At 46.2% G+C, this 18,556-nt stretch overlaps 1 protein-coding gene across 1 annotated transcript in view; it reads right to left on the reverse strand.

Annotated features, from left to right (window-relative positions):
- Positions 1-18,202, reverse strand: part of LOC126518288 (neprilysin-1-like) — a 69,570-nt gene extending 51,368 nt beyond the window's left edge. Inside the window, exons 1-6 of the mRNA XM_072285760.1 lie at positions 18,126-18,202; positions 8,865-8,923; positions 7,448-7,499; positions 4,004-4,068; positions 2,968-3,068; positions 2,455-2,499 (exon numbers count right to left, since the gene is read on the reverse strand). Of these exons, the coding sequence (XP_072141861.1) occupies positions 2,455-2,499; positions 2,968-3,068; positions 4,004-4,068; positions 7,448-7,499; positions 8,865-8,923; positions 18,126-18,169 (366 nt within the window). The 5' untranslated portion in view covers positions 18,170-18,202. The remainder of the gene's footprint in view (positions 1-2,454; positions 2,500-2,967; positions 3,069-4,003; positions 4,069-7,447; positions 7,500-8,864; positions 8,924-18,125) is intronic.
- Positions 18,203-18,556: the final 354 nt, after the last annotated feature.

Raw genomic sequence — 18,556 nt, forward strand, 5'->3', positions numbered from 1 at the left:
AATTATCCTTAATAACCTTGCACCCGGATGTACTAAATTGCATTCCCACTTTTTGGCTAACCGTTCACAAATATTATTCACGAACAACCTCTAGCTCGTTATTAGTATCCTCAGCTGCGCCTGAAGACTCTGTTCTGGGTCTTCTTCTTTTCCTAATAGACAATAACGACCTAGCCATGCATGTATCTTAAGATATCGTCATGTCTGCGGATGACTGTGTTGTTAACGAATCATTATTAGCTCACCTGACGAAATAATACTACAGTAACACCATGACCACCACCTGCGACAATGGTGCGATTTAGGGGTGACATCCTTGAACCCTAATAAGTGCAAACTTATTTCATTAGTCAGCCGTCATATTGCACTTTTTTTCCTTAGATTATTGCTGTTGAATTGGTAGCCTTGGAATTGATACCCTCATAGTGCCTTAGAGTGACATTGTGTAACCAAGGCTGGGCAAAGATACTTTGCATTTGTATCATGATACGATACAAGATACTCGGGCAACAAGTATTTGAGATGCAGATACAAGACACTACCTCAATTATTGTATCAGATACGATACTTTTCCTTTGTATCTAAAGATACTTCGATACATTCGCAAATTTCTTATTATAGATCTACAAGTGTTAAGTCTAGCCAGAAATGCGCATGAAAAAAAATGTTTGGGTGGAAATTTCTTAGTTCCCACCAACCTTCTTTAATTTAAATTATATATCTGTTAGTATCTCAGAATGCTTCTCCTTCTTGATCAAAGTAATATGCTCATTCAGAAACAATTTACTGGTATTGCTTTAGCTGCTTAACACGAAAGTTCCTTATACACTGCTCTGTCAGCGGTTTTTGATTGTTGCTTCTGCAATTGGTGGGAGTCGCTGCTCTGCTTGCCGACCAGCTATCAGGTCGTCATGTAATTACAAGAATTCAATATGAAGCCTCTGTACGATGACGCAAATACCGCTGTGGAACCTTACCTTGGCCTTAGACGCATTACCGTTTTAGCATGCAAGGTAGTCCAAAAATTGCTTTTGGCGCTTGCGAGCAACAATCACGTAAGCAAAATAGCCACCTTATGCACAAGTTTCTCGGAAGCAGCGTCATCCACGCTGTGGCTGACAGCAGTCAAACTTAAATCCACAACATCCTTGAAATCGCTTATCTGTGAAAGTCACTATACGCAAATTAACCCCTTTCTTGCATTCTTCAGACTCAGTAACAAAGCACCACGTATGATAACCTTCCATAACGACACTATAACGGCCGCAGAATTTGTGCAAGAGACGCCGCACGCATTGGTGCACGCAGCACAGTAAGGTGGCTACGAGCAAGCATCATGGGACCAACGCAACTGAAGAAGTCGCAGTTTCGTCCGAGAAATCAAGATTGATTGCGATAGCAAACTAGTGGAGATGTATACAATGCGACGATATTAGTTTTATCGGCCGTATAAACTTGAAAACATTCGATAACTGAATTAACAAACATGATGTCAGTAGCAGAAGCAAACATGACCACATCACATTCGATGAGCGCGGACAGTCGCTGTCGAAACGCTGGTGTAAGCAAGCGTAGCGGTAGCAGTCAGCGAAGTGACCGTACGGTCTATCGCTTCAACGCAAGACCGGCCGCAAAACAGCGCGAACACAGATATGAGCCGTCTGCAGCTCTATTTCTATATGCGGTGCGCGTGATCGTGCAAACTGCACACTGGTTGGCGCAGTAGTAGCCGTCTCCCTCCCTCCCGCCAGGATTGCCAGACGATCACAACAAAAATAGCCAAATGATCTCAAAATGTATCCGAGAAATGGCCAGACCCAAACTTTTTGTGAGCGAAAAGTAGCCAAAAAAATAGTCAAACCATTTGATGATGTTCGACAGGTGTCTTATAGATGGTGTACAAATACCACCGCGTATTTCAGGCGCATACAACCAGCACAACACTGGCCTCAAGATGTACGTAAAAGATTTTAGTGAGAGCCACCACTCAGACGTGTACTTGGACATCACTTATTGTTACAATGAGTGATGTGATGAGTTACAATGTTACAATGAGGGATTTCTTTTCAGATTTGCTCATGACGTTATTAGTATTTACGGAGCCACGTTATGAGCTGACTTTCATTCATGCCTCGCTATGCCCCAGACATTTTACCAGGAAAAGCATTGCCAGTGGGTTTTTTGGAAATAGCGTACCTACAAATAATCACTGGAAGATAAATATGTTTCCTATTTGTTTCATATTTGTTGGAACCAAAAATTTGTTTCATAGCACACCGTTCTCGCTACCATCACGTTAAAAAATACATGATATTGCTCTGCCTACGCAATTTAAAACGGCAGGTGCAGGTGCCTGCAGTTCCCATATTTCATAAAATTTCTGGCATCCGTGTTGCATAGTTTGCAATAAGTCTACACATAGTAAAGTCAGAGGCACAAAAACAAAATACTTACGGTTGCTTCAGCACTCGTATTTTCGTTGTAATTGTCATCGAGTTCCTAGAACAAGTATGTTTTACGTTGTGATTCTTCATAATTTCATACAACGGGAGAACATTAAACTGTGTCTTATTGTAATGCAACTTGGAAAATAAACTGTTATAAAGAGGTAACTTGCCTTATTCGTCAAACTACAAGCTGTCTTATGAGATGTCGAGAACAAACGGGCTACAAGTAGTGCTGTTCAAGTGGCGACTACTGTTACAGGTAATACGCACTGGCAGTAAATAATAATATATTAAAGATTTTTGATAAAGATTAACAAACATATAAGATAGACGCGCTAAAATAAAGGCACGGTTTCTTCTGAGTCATGTCATCAGCGGTGGCGGCAATGAGGCGGCGGGTGGTAAGCTTATAAAGAAAAGCTAATTAAGACATCTAAAATTTTAAATCATGAGGGTCATTGTTATCAGAAAAGTAAAACGAGCTTAAGTTTAACCAACAAGAATACAGTGAGGTTCTCACCAGAAGCAGCTTCCTGTTGACCGGTTTGTACTGTTTCTCGAAGCATGAAGTTCTATTCGTAAACAATCGTCTGTCGGTGCGGTTCCACCTTCTCCTGTTATCTAGGGCGAAGGGTAGAAACTAAAATGAGTTAATAATGAATAGGTTGATTTGAACATTTACACAAGTATTGAAGCTCAACATTCAATTTCAAGCACTGAACATGCAGTATTTTGAAATAACTGAACTCTCAAATATTTCACTATCTTTTTTTTCACTATCACTATCTTTTCACTATCTAGCTTTTTCCGTATATATATATATATATATATATATATATATATATATATATATATATATATTTAACGCAAGCAGCAATATATCCATCGCCTGCAGTTTGTCACCCAATTATGTGAGCGCCGAACGGTTGTGGGTATATTAGCGGCTAGAAAGTTTTATATAAACATTCGAATATTTTTATGTAAACTAATGACCTATTTAAAAAGCGGCACCCTTACAATGACGTACAGTAAAGGACGCGATCCTAATCAAACATTTAATGACGTAACAAATTTAAGGAAGACGGCAGGAAAGGTGGAGGCTAGCGCACCGACATTTGGAATTGCGGAGGTGTCGTAGATTTGGCTCAATTAGGAAAACTGATTCGTCAGCTCATGCCTGAAGCAGCTGCAGGACATTCTGCCCCCTTGTGATGGCAGCCTACGAGCCACGATGCTGGCAGACAGCATCATGCAGGATGCAGGCGTGAGCACCGAGACTTGCGGTGGCCACGGCATTGCCACCGAAGCCTCGGGCCATGGTCAAGTTCACCTAAAACTGCACGTTCACAGGGAAACTAGCGAAGGCTTACTGGCAATGATAGGTAGATCTGAAAAATGAAAAGAGTAACACCGCATATAATATGAAAGAAAGGCCTGATATTTCTCATTGGCATTGTGATGTGGCGTTCACCAGATGGACGCGACCCTAATCGCATTGGTAGCAGGATCGCATTGGTACCATCGCATTTGGAGCAGAATAACAAGAATGATTTTACCTGCGAGGAACTGAGCCGCCAGCTCGTGAGCAATTGTACCGCCTATGCCCCCATAGTTCAATGAGCTGAAATAGAAGAAATCATGGTATGTGTCACTTTTTTGTGCTAGACGACAGCATCATTGTACAGTTGAACGGATACACACACATATATGGTCACAGTACCTTTGATCAATATATATATATATATATATATATATATATATATATATATATATATATATATATATATATGTATATATATATATATATATCATGTCAATCCAAAAAATACACCAATGACAACGTAGGGGAAATTACTTGTACTTAACTATAGACTTAAGGAAAATGATAAATTAGTGGAAACGAAAGTGGATGAAAAAGCAACTTGCCGCAGGTGGGGAATGCTCCCGTCTTCGCATTACGCGTTCGGTGCTCTACCAATTGAGCTATCGCAGCGCCGTTTTCCCATCTGCTCTACGGGGTATTTACGTGTTACTACTATAACTAACCCTAGTAGTGTTAGACAGCGCCACCACTCACAAGCATTGGCGCTGAATGTAGAACATGCTTTCTGCTGCAGACGTCACGAATACGTCATCTTTTTTGAGTGAAGGCAACTGGTCAATAAAGCCACACATGCTACCTGAAAGCATCAATGTTGCCGGATTCGAGACCGTCGTTATGTAATGAATGAGAAGAAAGAGGGTCGCAATTTTTATTGATCATAACATAAGAAGCCAACAAACAAAGGCACAGCAGTCAATACAGGGGAAATCACTGGTACTTAATAAAATTAAATAAATGGAATATAATGGAAATGAAAGTGGATTAAAAAGCTACTTGCGGCAGGTGGGGAACGATCCCACGTGTTCGCCTTACGCGTGCGATACTCTACCGATCGAGCTATACCGTGGAGCCGTTTTCTCGTCCATTTGCTGGGATATTTATGTGTCACTACTTGTACTAACCCTGGGAGTATTAGCCAGGGACACCACTCAAAAACTGTGGCGGCAGCGGACGTGCAATATATATATATTGTACTGTAATATAGGGAGCAGTGGGGCTGTGGCTAGGAGAGAGACAACGGAGACAACGACGACGAGAAAGAACAACCTTGTTTCGGTGCTCGGTCGGCTACACTACCTCTGGCTGCTCCAACGTTCTAGTCGCGAACGCTTACTGCTCAAAGTGCTTCGCGACATTTGGTGGAGGTGCTGGACTATTTGCAAACCTGGAACTCCGAAGCCGGACGATCCCTGTCACATCTCCCATGCCTGAGGAGACTAGTCCTACCGCGCCACCCATGGCACCGCCTCCAGTCGTCTGTCCTGGTGCGCCACGCCAACGGGATCCTCCCATATTCAATGGCAGTGACGATCATGAAGTAGAGGACTGGCTCTCATCATACAACCGAGTGAGTGCCCACAACAAATTGTCTGAAGCTGACAAGCTTGGTTACGTACCATTCTACCTTTCCGGGGTCGCCCATCCTTGGTTCCGCAACCATGAGGCTGACTTTTCCACCTGGACAGCATTCCGAACGGCACTTCAAGAAGTATTCGGTCGCCCTGCTGTGCGCAAACTTCGGGCTGAACAACAGCTTCGCTGTCGTGCCCAACAAAAGGGCGAAACTTTTACGAGCTACATTGAAGATGTAGTTCACATCTGCCGGCGTATCGACCCAGATATGACCGAAGATGACAAGGTCAAGAACATCTTGAAAGGCATAGAAGATGACGCCTTCCAAATGCTCTTGGCAAGGAATCCTCAGATGGTCAACGACCTCATAACGACCTCATAGCACCTTTAACGCAGCTTCTTCATGGTGGCCACAACCTTTCAACCTGGTCACCGGATTGCGATGCCGCCTTCACAAAGCTGCGTCGTCTCTTGACGTCACCACCAATCCTGCGCCATTTCGACCCAAGTGCTCCAACTGAAATACACACGGATGCCAGTGGCGTTGGCCTTGGGGCCGTTCTCGCTCAGAGAAAGGCTGGCTTCGATGAGTACGTCGCTGCCTTCGCCAGTCGTGCACTCACTAAACCCGAATCGAACTATTCTGTCACAGAAAAAGAATGCCTGGCTATAATTTGGGCCCATAACCAAATTCCGTCCGTATCTTTATGGCCGCCCGTTCGACGTCATAACTGATCACCATTCGTTGTGCTGGCTCTCGTCCTTAAAAAAACCGTCCGGTCGTCTTGCTCGATGGGCCCTTCGACTGCAGGAGTACGACATTCGCGTGCTGCATCGTTCTGGCCCAAAACATTCGGATGCGGATGCCTTGTCTCGTTCGCCACTAACAGACGAGGCTAGCTTCCCGAAGGCCTCAATGTCCGAGTCTTCCCTTGCTGCCACGGACATTCTTCTGGAGCAGACGAAAGACCCATAGATTGTGTCCATGCTGCGTGTTTTGTCCAGCCCATCGACACCCACTACCAATCGCGCATTACGTCGCCAAGCACATCACTTCTCCATTCGCGACGGGCTCTTGTACCGTCGCAACTACCTCCCGGACGGCCGCAAATGGTTGCTTGTCATCCCGCTACACCTGCGTTCGGATATTTGCGCAGCGTTCCACGACGATCCCCAGTGCGCGCATGCAGGGGTACCGAAGACATACGCGCGTCTATGCCTTCGTTACTACTGGCGGGGGATGTATCGATTCATCCATCCTTATGTCCGCTCCTGTCTGGTTTGCCAACGCCGTCGTTCAACCACCCCATTGCAGCCTTTGCCTTGCCCAGCACGTGCTTTTGATCGAGTAGGCATCGACATTTATGGACCTCTGCTAACCACATCAGATGGCAATCGCTGGGTAATCGTGGCCATCGACCATCTTACGCGCTATGCGGAAACTTCCTTCCCCTTTGTGCAGCGCTTCTGCACGTGATGTCGCCTGGTTTCTCCTGCGCCACATCATCCTTCGCCACGGAGCTCCCAGGGAATTACTCAGTGACCGAGGCCGCGTCTTCCTCTCCGACGTCATCGAGGCTCTCCTCAAAGAATGCCACATCATTCATCGCACCACTACTGCGTATCATCCGCAGACTAATGGCATGACCGAGCGCTTTAATCGCACTCTTGGTGCGATTATATATATATATATATATATATATATATATATATATATATATATATATATATATATATATATATATATATATATATATATATATATGTGTGTGTGTGTGTGTATATATATATATATATATATAGTTACCATTTTGCATTTAAATAAAAAAATGTAGGGCCAACATATTGCTATATCGCATTTAAATATATCAATAAAATTAAAATGAATGACTTGCATCTTTCATTTCAACGTGTTAATCGAATTTGCGCATTTTTTTTTCTTTCATGTGACTTTGTAAGTTGCTTTGATGTCGAAATACACGGTGCTCAACAAGGATCCAACAATACAATTTCGCGCATCAACATTTTACCGTGAAATTCTTACCGTGGAAGACCTTGCTGATAAAATGGAGGTACGAAGAGTGCGTAGGGAATTTCTGAAAGAAGCAAATACTTCAAGTGCGCTGTTGAAGTTGTAAGACCTTCTAAATAAATTTAACTACAAAGAGATGAGTAATAGCAACAACTTCCACGAGCGTTTCCTTGAATCTCGATGTTAACAAAAGAGACTGGTGGGCTATTTGACATTGCATATAAGTAGTTTTTAGAGCTAAGAAACGCATGGCACGAGAGAAGGCAAACAGGACACACCGGTGTGTCTTGTCCGCCTTCTCTCGTGTCGGGCGTTTGTTTGCACTAAAAACTATCAACAGTCGATTTTAGGTCACACCAAGCTTGTTTAGAAGCGTAGTGCAGTGTTTAGTTTGTGATTTGTCACCCAACTCGCACAGCTTTAGTAAGTAAAGGTGAACCTAGAAATGTCAGAACGCCTTTTGGTTGTTTGAAACATGTTCATGAATCTGCGCAGTTGCTTTCAATCACAGTCATTGATTACAGCCTGTGCTCTTCAAAGATACCTTCATTGATTAAAATATTTTATTTAAATTTACTCTACTTTGTGTCCGTGAATCTCCAAAGCATATCTAGGTGCTAGGTACACGAAGATTTGCGACTACATACTACAAGGTAGTATGTAGTCGTGAATCACTTAATTGTTCAGCACTCGATACATTAGGGCGTGTTTGCTATCGGTATATACTGCACTCGATTTCATGGTATATTGTGTCTATAATACTTCGGTCCTTTCTAGGGACGTTGGCCCATTTGAATTTTGCTTCCTTCTTAGGTATAGTTCAGTGCGAAGTTCGATTAAATAGTATGTGCATGCTGCTGTTTGCTGCTCTCTCTGCGCAAAGACCCTGCAGAAGAAGAAATGTACCGTGCAAATGGGTATAAATATAACAAAATACGCGAATTTTTTTAAAAACATTGCCAAGCCGACAATAATTAAAAAGCAACTGCAATCATTTCTAGCAAAGCTATGTAAATGTATTAGGCAAGCTCACCTAACGTGTGAAAAATCTACACTTACCAGCCCAATTTTATTATGATTGTCAGAACTTAGTGTTGCGTTTAGGCACTTGAGGACATTCCGGAATAGATGGTCTCCTAACCTTTAGGGTAGCATCTTGGCGATATATTTGCCATAGGTTTTTAATCTTCTTGTCACTGGAGAAATGCTGACGGTAAGTCGTTAGCCTTGTTATTATGCAAGCTCAGCTCTCAACACGTTCAGTTGTAAGCTAACTTCGGTCATGCTTATGGAGACAGAGGATATGTTTGAAACTATTCTTTTTTTAAGTTAGAATAGTGCTGTTTGTAGGTATTATGCGATACGGCAGCATATACTATTTTTCGCAGCAATTTATACTTTCCTTCTTTTTGGAAATTTGGATGCTTACCGGTTGTGTTCCCAGTGTAGGAGGAAAACGGGCGAACATTTCTTGGACTGTAGTCCCGACTACATGCATAACGAAGGAAAAGGCAGAAAATCGGAAATACAAAATCGTCAATAGGTTCGCGTACCACGATTGCTTCAAAAGTTCTGCCTTGTGGTAGAAAATTATAGCTTTCAATTGATTAGTGTCAACAAGATCTACACAAATAAAATATCTAGGATTGCGAAATAAACCCTGTGAAACTGGTCAATGTTCCCATGTCCTTTCCGAGACAGCTGGCTCATAAACATTCGCAGGCAGCCAGTTATTGTCAATTGAGTATTGAGCTAAATGGCGTGCACCGTTCGTCGCTAAGGGAAAACCTAACTCGTTAATGCCTCAGGCTCACCATTATAAAAAAGCTCGCCATATAATTTTACAGGTTTCACCAAAAAAATTGAGTTTAATAAACATACAAGTTTGACATCCATGTTGGGCGCATGTCGCACATCACATGTGTGTTCACTTACAATGCCGGCCAATTTTTTTTTAAGAAATGCGTAGAACTACTGCCTTAAATGCTATAACATTAAGAAACTATAAGAACATAGTTTATGAGCAACAACACTTACAAAAACGCCAATAAGTACAGCTTTTTTGTTATAACTGTTGCAGTGAACTGTAGTTGACTGCAACAGTGCGGAAGTCACCAACATGTGCCTGATGCAGTCATCAAATTGTTTTCTGATATCACATGATTGTGACTGCACACATAGTTTTCCGGTAAATAATAAAGCACCTAACACCTCGTCATGTTCTTACCCCACAGGATTTTGACAAGACCTTTCAGATACTCTGAAAACATTGCTCGTGCTCCAATGAATACAGAATCGGAGGCGCCGAAATTATGCTAGGTGAATTCTTAATAAGGAAAACGCTCACACACACCGACACTATATGGAAGCGGGTAAAAGGGCAAGCGCTCTTCAAAATGCTTTTTCTTATCTTTTATGTTTGTATGAACTGCGGGAGGAGTTTCTGGGGCAAGGTATTTTCTGGAAAGCCGAATCGCACGAAGCTTGGCAGACTGTCTTGAATTCGCAGTTCCGTTTTGTAGTAGCATGTTCAAACTCCTCAGTGATTCATGTTAGAAGTAACTTGCCTCATCAAAACAGAATATCACATTTTTTGTCATACTCGTCCGTTCTAAGCATTTGGCTCCCAATGTCCAATAGAAAGAAAACAGAAGATTCAGCTTCATTCAGAAAACCAACCATGTACTACTAATGGTGGAACGAGCTTGAGCTGCTATAAATGTCACGAAACGCCTTTGACAATGATAATGATATTATTTAACGCAGTGACCTGCCATTTCAGCCAATTCTATAACGCCTCGGAAGCACTGATGAGGATTTCTGTAAAAAGTTCCATGCAGTTCCAAAATAACTTAGTTCTGTTGAGAATACACTCACCAGATTTTCTACAAGCGCTAGCTGTTGGCAGCAACTTCGGCACGATGGAACAATGCTAAATGCTTTTCGCTAAAGTTCGCGCAACAACATTTCACAAATTGGTACGCCTCGTGTAGCGTTGGCAGAATTTCTGGCATCTGCACTCTTGCACTGCATGCTACATATTCAGCAAAACACTAAACAGAATAATTGCAAGCTTGTCATCCACCGACAGTATTTTCATCAATTTTTATCCGCAATTAATATAAGTGCGATTCACACATACATTTTTGATCCTGGTGAGACACTAACAAACAATATAATTAGGGGTCCACGTGTTTTTATTGTGATTTCGTCTCCAATCAAAAGACTACAAACTTTGAGAAGTCACTGACGTACTGTTCTGCACCACATGAAGCGATTACAGTACCATTCACCACATCTCAATTAGAACGTACAGCACCCATTTAGAATATCTATTACAATATCTAACAGATGACATTGATCTATGTCAAAACAACGCCATTAGGTTTGTTCGCTCTTCTTTTTCTCATGGCCTCTGTACATAATCCGTGAATGGCAAAACCAAGTGGTAACTTCTCTCATCGTCGTGATACTTACGGTGATTATTGCCCCATTCAGTGGGCTAAACAACGCCATATACTCAAAATTATATTCCTACACGCGTGTGGTATTGGGTTGTTGGAACGAAGGCGCGTGGGCGCCATCACTCGAGAAAAGAGGAGGAAGAACGAACTGGGCTCATGCTGTGAATCTAACCAATCAGCGCTGCAACCGCTGTTGTAAATAAAACCTGTAAATAGTCTGACTCGTCCTTCGCGTAACAATGGTCTGGTTGAATTCGGATGTAAAATGAAAAACATTCTATGCCAGTTCTGGTTAACGCACAAATACGGGCTGCTTTGTCATTGCCACTTCCATGCATAGTGGCAGCGCATAAGACAAGAAAAGGTACATACACAAACACGTCAGTGATCGTCTTGTTTGTATCATATCCTAGTATATTCTGTATCGGGCTGCCAGAAATTTACGTTTACAATTTGTCTAAGGATAAAAAACTCGCAATCGCGGGCCTGAGAAAGTGGATCTCCAGCGAAGGTGTTGAAAACCACTGCTACAAATGCTGTGGCTGGTAGCCAATGCTTTATGGCATTGAAGTAATGGTAGTAGTGCTAATCTTGTGTAATGGTACCAATATGTGTAACCATAATTTTGGCAGCACGGCGCCCCCCATAGCGGTGCTTCAACAGCATTGAAATCAGTTGCAAGGCTGGTTATCTGAAACACGAGAGGCTAAGTAAGTCACACCCCACGTCGCAAACTTCCGTCATCGCGGCAGCTTGCGCAACGGCAACGCAGACCGGGAAATGCGTACGGGGAGCGCATCGGGCTTAGCATTGCTATCACGAGGAGCCTTATCATTTGCTTGTTTTGTTTTGAGCTTGCTCTTTGTTTATTTGTAGTTCTGTATGTTGTATGCGTGATTCGAAAAAAAAATGCATGCAGTGTTTGCGGCACTTTACTGTGTTCTTGTAGCCACTGCCTCAGGGGGGTATGAGCCGTGAGCGAGCGAAGCAACTTTATCAGGAATGCCTGCAGAACGATTAGCCTTCCCCTGTAGGGAAGGCGTCATCATGACGCGCCCATGACGTCTTCTCGGCGTGTGGCGCCTCTACTCCGACCATGGCCGCACTACTCCCTTTGGTCGACCGCGCCTGCCCCTCTTTCGGGGTGGCAGCCTCCCTCCGGTTTCGTTCGGTCGTTGCCTTTCGAGGGCCGCCGAGATCTGATGGACGGCCTGGGCTTGGACCTCGTAATCGTAGCACCTCAGTGCGGCCTCGAGCCTCGGCGGGATTGTTATGATCGTTGCAGCTTCGTGCGCGTCCTTGGAACAGCCCCAAAGGATGCGAGCTGCAGTGGCTCTTTTCTTTCGGCACACACAACACAGGTCACTAACATAAATAATCGGACACACGTGTCTCATTAGCACCGGGGTTTATAACGACCCCGTCTGATGTTGTCGGTATAACACCGCTTCCTTACGGGTCAAGCCCGGATGAGGTGGCAGCATAGTCTTTCTCTCTAGAATGTACTACTTCACAATTTCGTTGTAGGAGCTCATTCTGTCCTTGGTTTCCCACCACCACGACGGGTCGACCGCAGTAGCAGTGGCACGGTTGGTTAGTCCTCGCGCCGCCGCGTTCGCCGTCTCGTTGTGGTTTTCGTTGCCGCGATCTGACACATTACTGCCCATGTGCGCCGCAAACCACTTTATCACCACACACCAATCTTCACTTGCGAAATCGACCGCACGCAACACACGCGCGGCTTCACCACACACCCATGCTCTGGCGTAATTTCTCACTGCCGTCCTAGAATCACAGAGCACAGTCGTGCACTCGGGGTCGGCGATGGCCAGGGCAATGGCCACTCCTCGGCTCGATGTGCCCCGCGAGTCCGCACACTCGCCGCAGTTTTCGTTGCACTAGTCGATGCCCCGACGACTGCTGCGGTGAATGCCTTTCTGTCATCTGGATACTCTGCCGCGTCCACAAACACGGCACCCCTGTCTTTGGCATGGAGATCGATGAGCGCCTTGGCCCTCGCTGCCCACCGCTCTTTGTGGAACTCAGGGTTCATGTTCCTTGGCACTGGACATATCCGTAGCCGTCCGCTAATTGCGTCCGGTACAGGCACTTCTGTATTTTCGGGTCCCCCTTCCTTTGGCCCCAGGCCTAGGTCACCCAGCACTTGTCTGTCCATTCTTCTTTCCGATAGCCGCGCGAACTGAGCGGCACTCTGCGCATCGGCGATTTCTTCCAGGGTGCTATACACTCCCAGGGCCAGGAACTTGTCGGTGCTTGTGCAGTCGAGAAGTCCGAGTGCGGCCTTGTACGCTTTGTGTGTGAGAGCATTGATCTTATTTCGCTCGCACTGCCTCCAGTTGTGAAAAGCAGCAACGTATGCAATGTGGCTTATAGCGAAGGATTCCACTAGCCGGGTGAGGCTTTCTTCCTTCATGCCTGCTGTTCTGTGTGGCACCCTCTAGATAAGGTGAATGGCCGTAGTGACTTTGGCCGCGAGACGGTTGACCGTCTCGCCGTTCAGACGTTTGCGCTCAATCAGCATCCCCGGCACTGATATCTTCTCGACATCCGGGATCGTGTGACCGCCGCTCGTCTTGATCTTTACTGTCTCTTGCTATATCGCAGGTTCGTTGCCTTTCCTATTCCTAGCTGCTCCTTTCGGCGCAATCACCAACAGCTCAGACTTGCTTGGGGAGCAGGCGAGCCCAGACACGTCCAGCTGCTCCTCGATGGCGTCAACCGCCTCTTGCAATGTACTCTCTATGTGTCCGTCGGTTCCTGCTGGGACCCAGAGCGTTATGTCGTCGGCATAGATTGTGTGTCGGACCCCCGCAACCCGCGAGAGCCGCTCGGCCACCCCTGTCATTACAAGGTTGAAAAGTAATGGCAATATGGCCGAGCCCTGGGGGTGGTCCCGACACGGCCGAGCTTCTTCTTTTGGAGTCGCAGGCCACCGGCGACGATCTCGGTGGTCCGCTCCGTCAAAAAATCCTTGATGTATGCGTATGTTCTCTTGCCCATGTTTAGCCGTGACACCTGGGCCAGGCTCGCAGAGAGTCTCACTTTATCAAAAGCGCTCCGCAGGTCCAAACCCCAGATGGCTCGCTTGTCTTTCGTGTTGGTAGTGCCATCGAGGACTTCATTTTGCAGTTGTATCATGGCAATCTGAGTTCCGAGTTTGTTTCGGAACCCGATGACGGTGTTTGGGCAAAGCCCCGAATCTTCCAAGTACCTGTGCCACCTGTACATGCTCCAACGCTTTGGCCACACAGGACGTAAGCGAGATCGGCTGGAGGTTATCAATGCTGGGTGGCTTGCCCGGCTTGGGAATCAAGATGGTCTTGGCTGCTTTCCACTGCCGGGGTAGTGACCCGGCTCGACAGAAATTGTTGAAGTATGCCGCAAGGCTCTCGATGGCCGCTTTGTAAAGATTTTTCAGCGCTCTGTTCGTAACGCGGTCGGGACCAGCGGTGGACTTGCTGTTGAGATCGTGCAGGGCCGCCCTTACTTATACTTCAATGTCTCGATCTAGCCAATCGTTTGCTTCGCCTAGGTAATCCGGGTGCGTTTCTGTAAGAGTTACCGCTAGGTACTTGTAGTCGAGGCGTTTCTTCACTTCATCTTCCCCGTGCTCGGTCAGCGCCCTGTGGATGATCTTCGCCAGTATGTGGTGCTGGTGAGACTTGGTCGTTGTCGCATCCAAAAGATGTCTCAGCAAATTCCAAGTCTTGTCGCTGTGTATCTGGCCGTCCTTTGCGTTACAAACTTCATTCCATTGCTGAGTGCATAGCACTCTGCTGTGGGACTCGATCTCGCGGTTGAGTTTGGCGACCTTGTTGCGTAGCTTTCTGTTTTTCCTCTGCGTCTTCCACCTCGACAGGATGGACTGCTTGGCCGCGATGAGATGGGCCAGGCGGCTGCCGACCCTGTGGACACGCGCGTCCATCTCGACTTCCTTGGTGGCCTTTTCTACCCTGTTTACAATCTCGGCCTACCACTCCTCAATGTCTGTAATGTCGGTCTGCTCCTCGGGTAACAACCCTGGAAACATGCCCCAATCCGTAAGTCTATGTTTCCGAAAGCTGCCGACTTCCTCTTTGCCACCGAGCGGGACAGCGACCTCCACAATCTAATGGTCGCTGCCAAACTCGTGCCCAGTGTTTCGCCATTCGAAGTCCGCCTGACGAAAGTGAGATCGGGCGTTGCGTCTCGGGTGATAGAGTTGTTTTTTCTTGTAGGGTATGCTGGGTCCGTGATTAGATTTAGTCCCAAGTCCGTAGCATCTTGCATTAAGTCCCTGCCCTTTGCCAATGTTTTCGGGTAACCCCAGGCTTGATTCGGTGCGGTAAAGTCCCCGCAGATTATCAGCCTGCTGTCGGGTCCCGCGACGTTGCATGCTTTGTGAAACAGTGCTTTGAATTTCTGCTTTCCGTGTGACGGGCTACTGTAGACGTTTACCAGAAAAGAGCTGTCCTTCTGCTTTTTCCCGGTAACCACCTCTACTATGGTGTGCTCGATTGTGCTTTTGATCAGAAACTCGTGCTCGACGTACCTGATGCCTTTTCTCGCCAAGGTGCAAACTCCCCTGCCGTTACTGCCGACCGCCGGCCGCCGCCCGGAGGCTTGGCGGGCTGGCGTGGGACCGGTAACCTGAGAGCTTGAACTCCTCAATGAGGGTCTCTTGCAACGTGATGATATCTGGTTTTCTTGATACTTGTTCTAAGTGTTGCTGAAGTACAGCCTTTTTCCCAGCAAAACCTTTGCAATTTCAACGCAAGACCAGGAGGCCTTTCACTGCTGTTGTGTTTGTTGTGGTTGATGTCCTATCCATGTTTGCTGAAAGTTAGCCATTTGCGTCGCCAGATTCCGCACTGCCGTAGCCAGTTGCTGGCACGCCTGCTCAATTGCTATGAAACGGTCGGTGATTGTCTTGGTGAACCTGGTGCGAATATACTCCTCAAAGCGGTTGAGCCTATCTTCAAGGTTGTCTACCCTATCGCTGAGTCTACGCTCTAAGATTTTCAGCTGCCCTTCTCTTGGGTGCTGGACCCGCCGCGGCCGCGTTCTCTGTCCTCGACTTCACCGCTACTTCTGGTTTATCCTCGGTCATTGCTATCTGCTGTGGCGGTGGCGATAACTGCTATGCTTGCTGCTGCTGTAGCTGGACCGCCATCATTTTCTTGATATCTGTCATTTCCTTATTGATCTTATTGACTGTCGCCTCTAGTTCAGTGTTCTTCCGCAACGCCTCGTTTGCTTCTCTTAGCACCTTCATCGCCTCACTTTCGTCTTTAAATTTCCCTCCGCCACCTTGCAATGGCGGTGACTACTGCTGCTGACGCTGTTGCTGTTGATGTTGCTGCTGCTCTCTCTTGGCTTCCCCTGACTTTACTACGTCTGCCCAGCCGACTCTGTCTTTGGATTGGGATCGGCGGCGGCGGCTCATGCTTCGATTTTGACTTCTGCTGTTGTCCCCACGCGAGCGTGACTCATGGCGACCAACTGTGCCGCTCGCGCCTGCTGACGTCAGCAACGGTGGAAGCTCTCCGGGTGCTAGTTGTTGCTGTACGCGCTGTTCTGCCATCTTGCGCTCCCACTGCCTTTTCGTTACTACCTAGGGAGCTTTGTATTTGTTCTTGCCTTCTCTGTCGGCCGTTAGGTGCTGTCCCCTACAGAGCTTGCATTTAGGGTTACGCTCGTGGCCATCGACAGGGTTATTTGCCCCACAGTCGAAGCACACATTTATATTGGGGTTAGGACAAACGACTCTTCTGTGGCTTACTTTGCCGCACTGTTTGACATCGAAATGCTTGCAGTACAGACTGCACCTCGTTAACACAGGACCATAACATACATCATTTGGAAACTTTTGGCCTTCAAAAACTACAATTACGGTAGTCGTATTGCCAATTCTTTGCACCCCTCTTCCTAATGGATTTCTTGAGTTAACAACGTTCCGGTCAATTTCCGCCGGAGTATCTTCGATGGGAATGCCTCGAATGATCCCCTTGACCGTAACATATGGTGTGGTTTGGTACGCGCCTACCTCGTATATCTTGTCCCCGATGCGAATGGCCTGAATCTTGCCATAGGACAAAGCACGCTCCTTATCAGGGGTACTCACCACTATGATATTCTGGTGTAGGTTGGGGCAGAAGGTACCCGCCGCACCGTCTTCTCTCGAAACCCTCACCGCCGCCATGATGGCCGAGGCTACGATACCAGTCTGCGTTCTTGCGATGTTTAGGCCTCCCCGCGGCCTCACGATCACTTTCGTGTCCTCTATCGGCAGCACGTCTGGCATTCTCGCGGCCCTTGTTGTCGATGCGATCACTTTCCTGTTGAAGTGGTCTCTTGTTTTAGGCCTCGACTTGCGAGTGGTGGAGCCCTCGCTCGCCGGAGTTCTTATGCGCTGGCCCACTTGCCACCAGCCGATCCCAGTGTGGAACTCCTCAGGAGAAATCTCTTCCCCTTGCACCTCGACGAACATCTGGCTGGGGCCAGGGCTCGGTGTCGTCGGAGACGTGGCCTTCTCCATCTCGGACGCCATGTCGTATGTTTCCATGCCGGGGTCAGGCCCAATCCCGGCGGCCGCGGAGCAAGCCTAGGCTTAGCTCACCACCCCACCGACGCCGGCGAACATGTTCCAGAAAACGGCGAAATACTTGCCTTACGTCGAAAGTTGGGTATCGCGCGAGTCCTAGCGCCTTCACAAATACACTGGTAACAAAGAAACTGCAATTTGAGTCAAAAGGCACTGCCAAATCAGTCATCGAAGACGGAGCCAGTGCCAGCGTTCAACTAGAGAATCACTTCCTATGAGCCGTTACATTTTTTTAGAATACTCACAGGAGTATGAATCATTGCTTACGGTTTGTACGAGTCAGTGATGACAATTTTCGACATGCTGTTCTGTATATCGTATGTATGATTTCAAAGAATGTAAGCACTGTTAACTTTGCTGAGTGCTTGTAGATTTTGCTTTACGGGGGTATGAGCCATTGCATATATACTTGCTTACGAGTTATGAGTGCTTATAGGGCCATTCTGCTTATTCCCATGAGTGCTTATTGCCATGAGTGCTTATAGGGTTATAGGACGATTGATGACGATAGTTTTCTGTCAACGGACGCGATAGAATCCCGGGATACTAGCCATATACAGCTACGCTGTAAACCCTTAGTACTCTTCACCTCAATTTATAATTTAGACCACTCATTACTCACCCCAAGCTGCCTTTTTCTTCATGCCAAAGCTTACTCAAATGCATTTTGTATAAGCCTTCTCGTAGATAATAAAAGGCTTCTATGAATGAAATATTCAAACGAAAGAATGGTACCTAGAAGGAAAAAAATAATGTTCATAACTTTCGAGCGAAAACATGTAAGCAGTTAGGACGCCTAAGTGTGTATTCTTCGCTCGCGTAAATGTATTCAACAAAGACGTTTTCAATCATTTCAGTTTGCGATATTTCATAATCATATGCTTCTGAGGTAGTGCTATTGCATAGACTGCTCTAAGCTACATCCAAACACTTAAAACGCCGTCGTTTATCCTATTGGCATGAGAAGAAATATCTACCGTAGTGGGCAAGTCAGCGCCAAAGGTATACCCATCACATACGTGAATTGTTTAACCGAATGAAGCTGCAATCGTT

This window comes from Dermacentor andersoni, unplaced genomic scaffold (assembly GCF_023375885.2).
Source record: "Dermacentor andersoni unplaced genomic scaffold, qqDerAnde1_hic_scaffold ctg00000041.1, whole genome shotgun sequence".
Classification (NCBI taxonomy): domain Eukaryota; kingdom Metazoa; phylum Arthropoda; class Arachnida; order Ixodida; family Ixodidae; genus Dermacentor; species Dermacentor andersoni.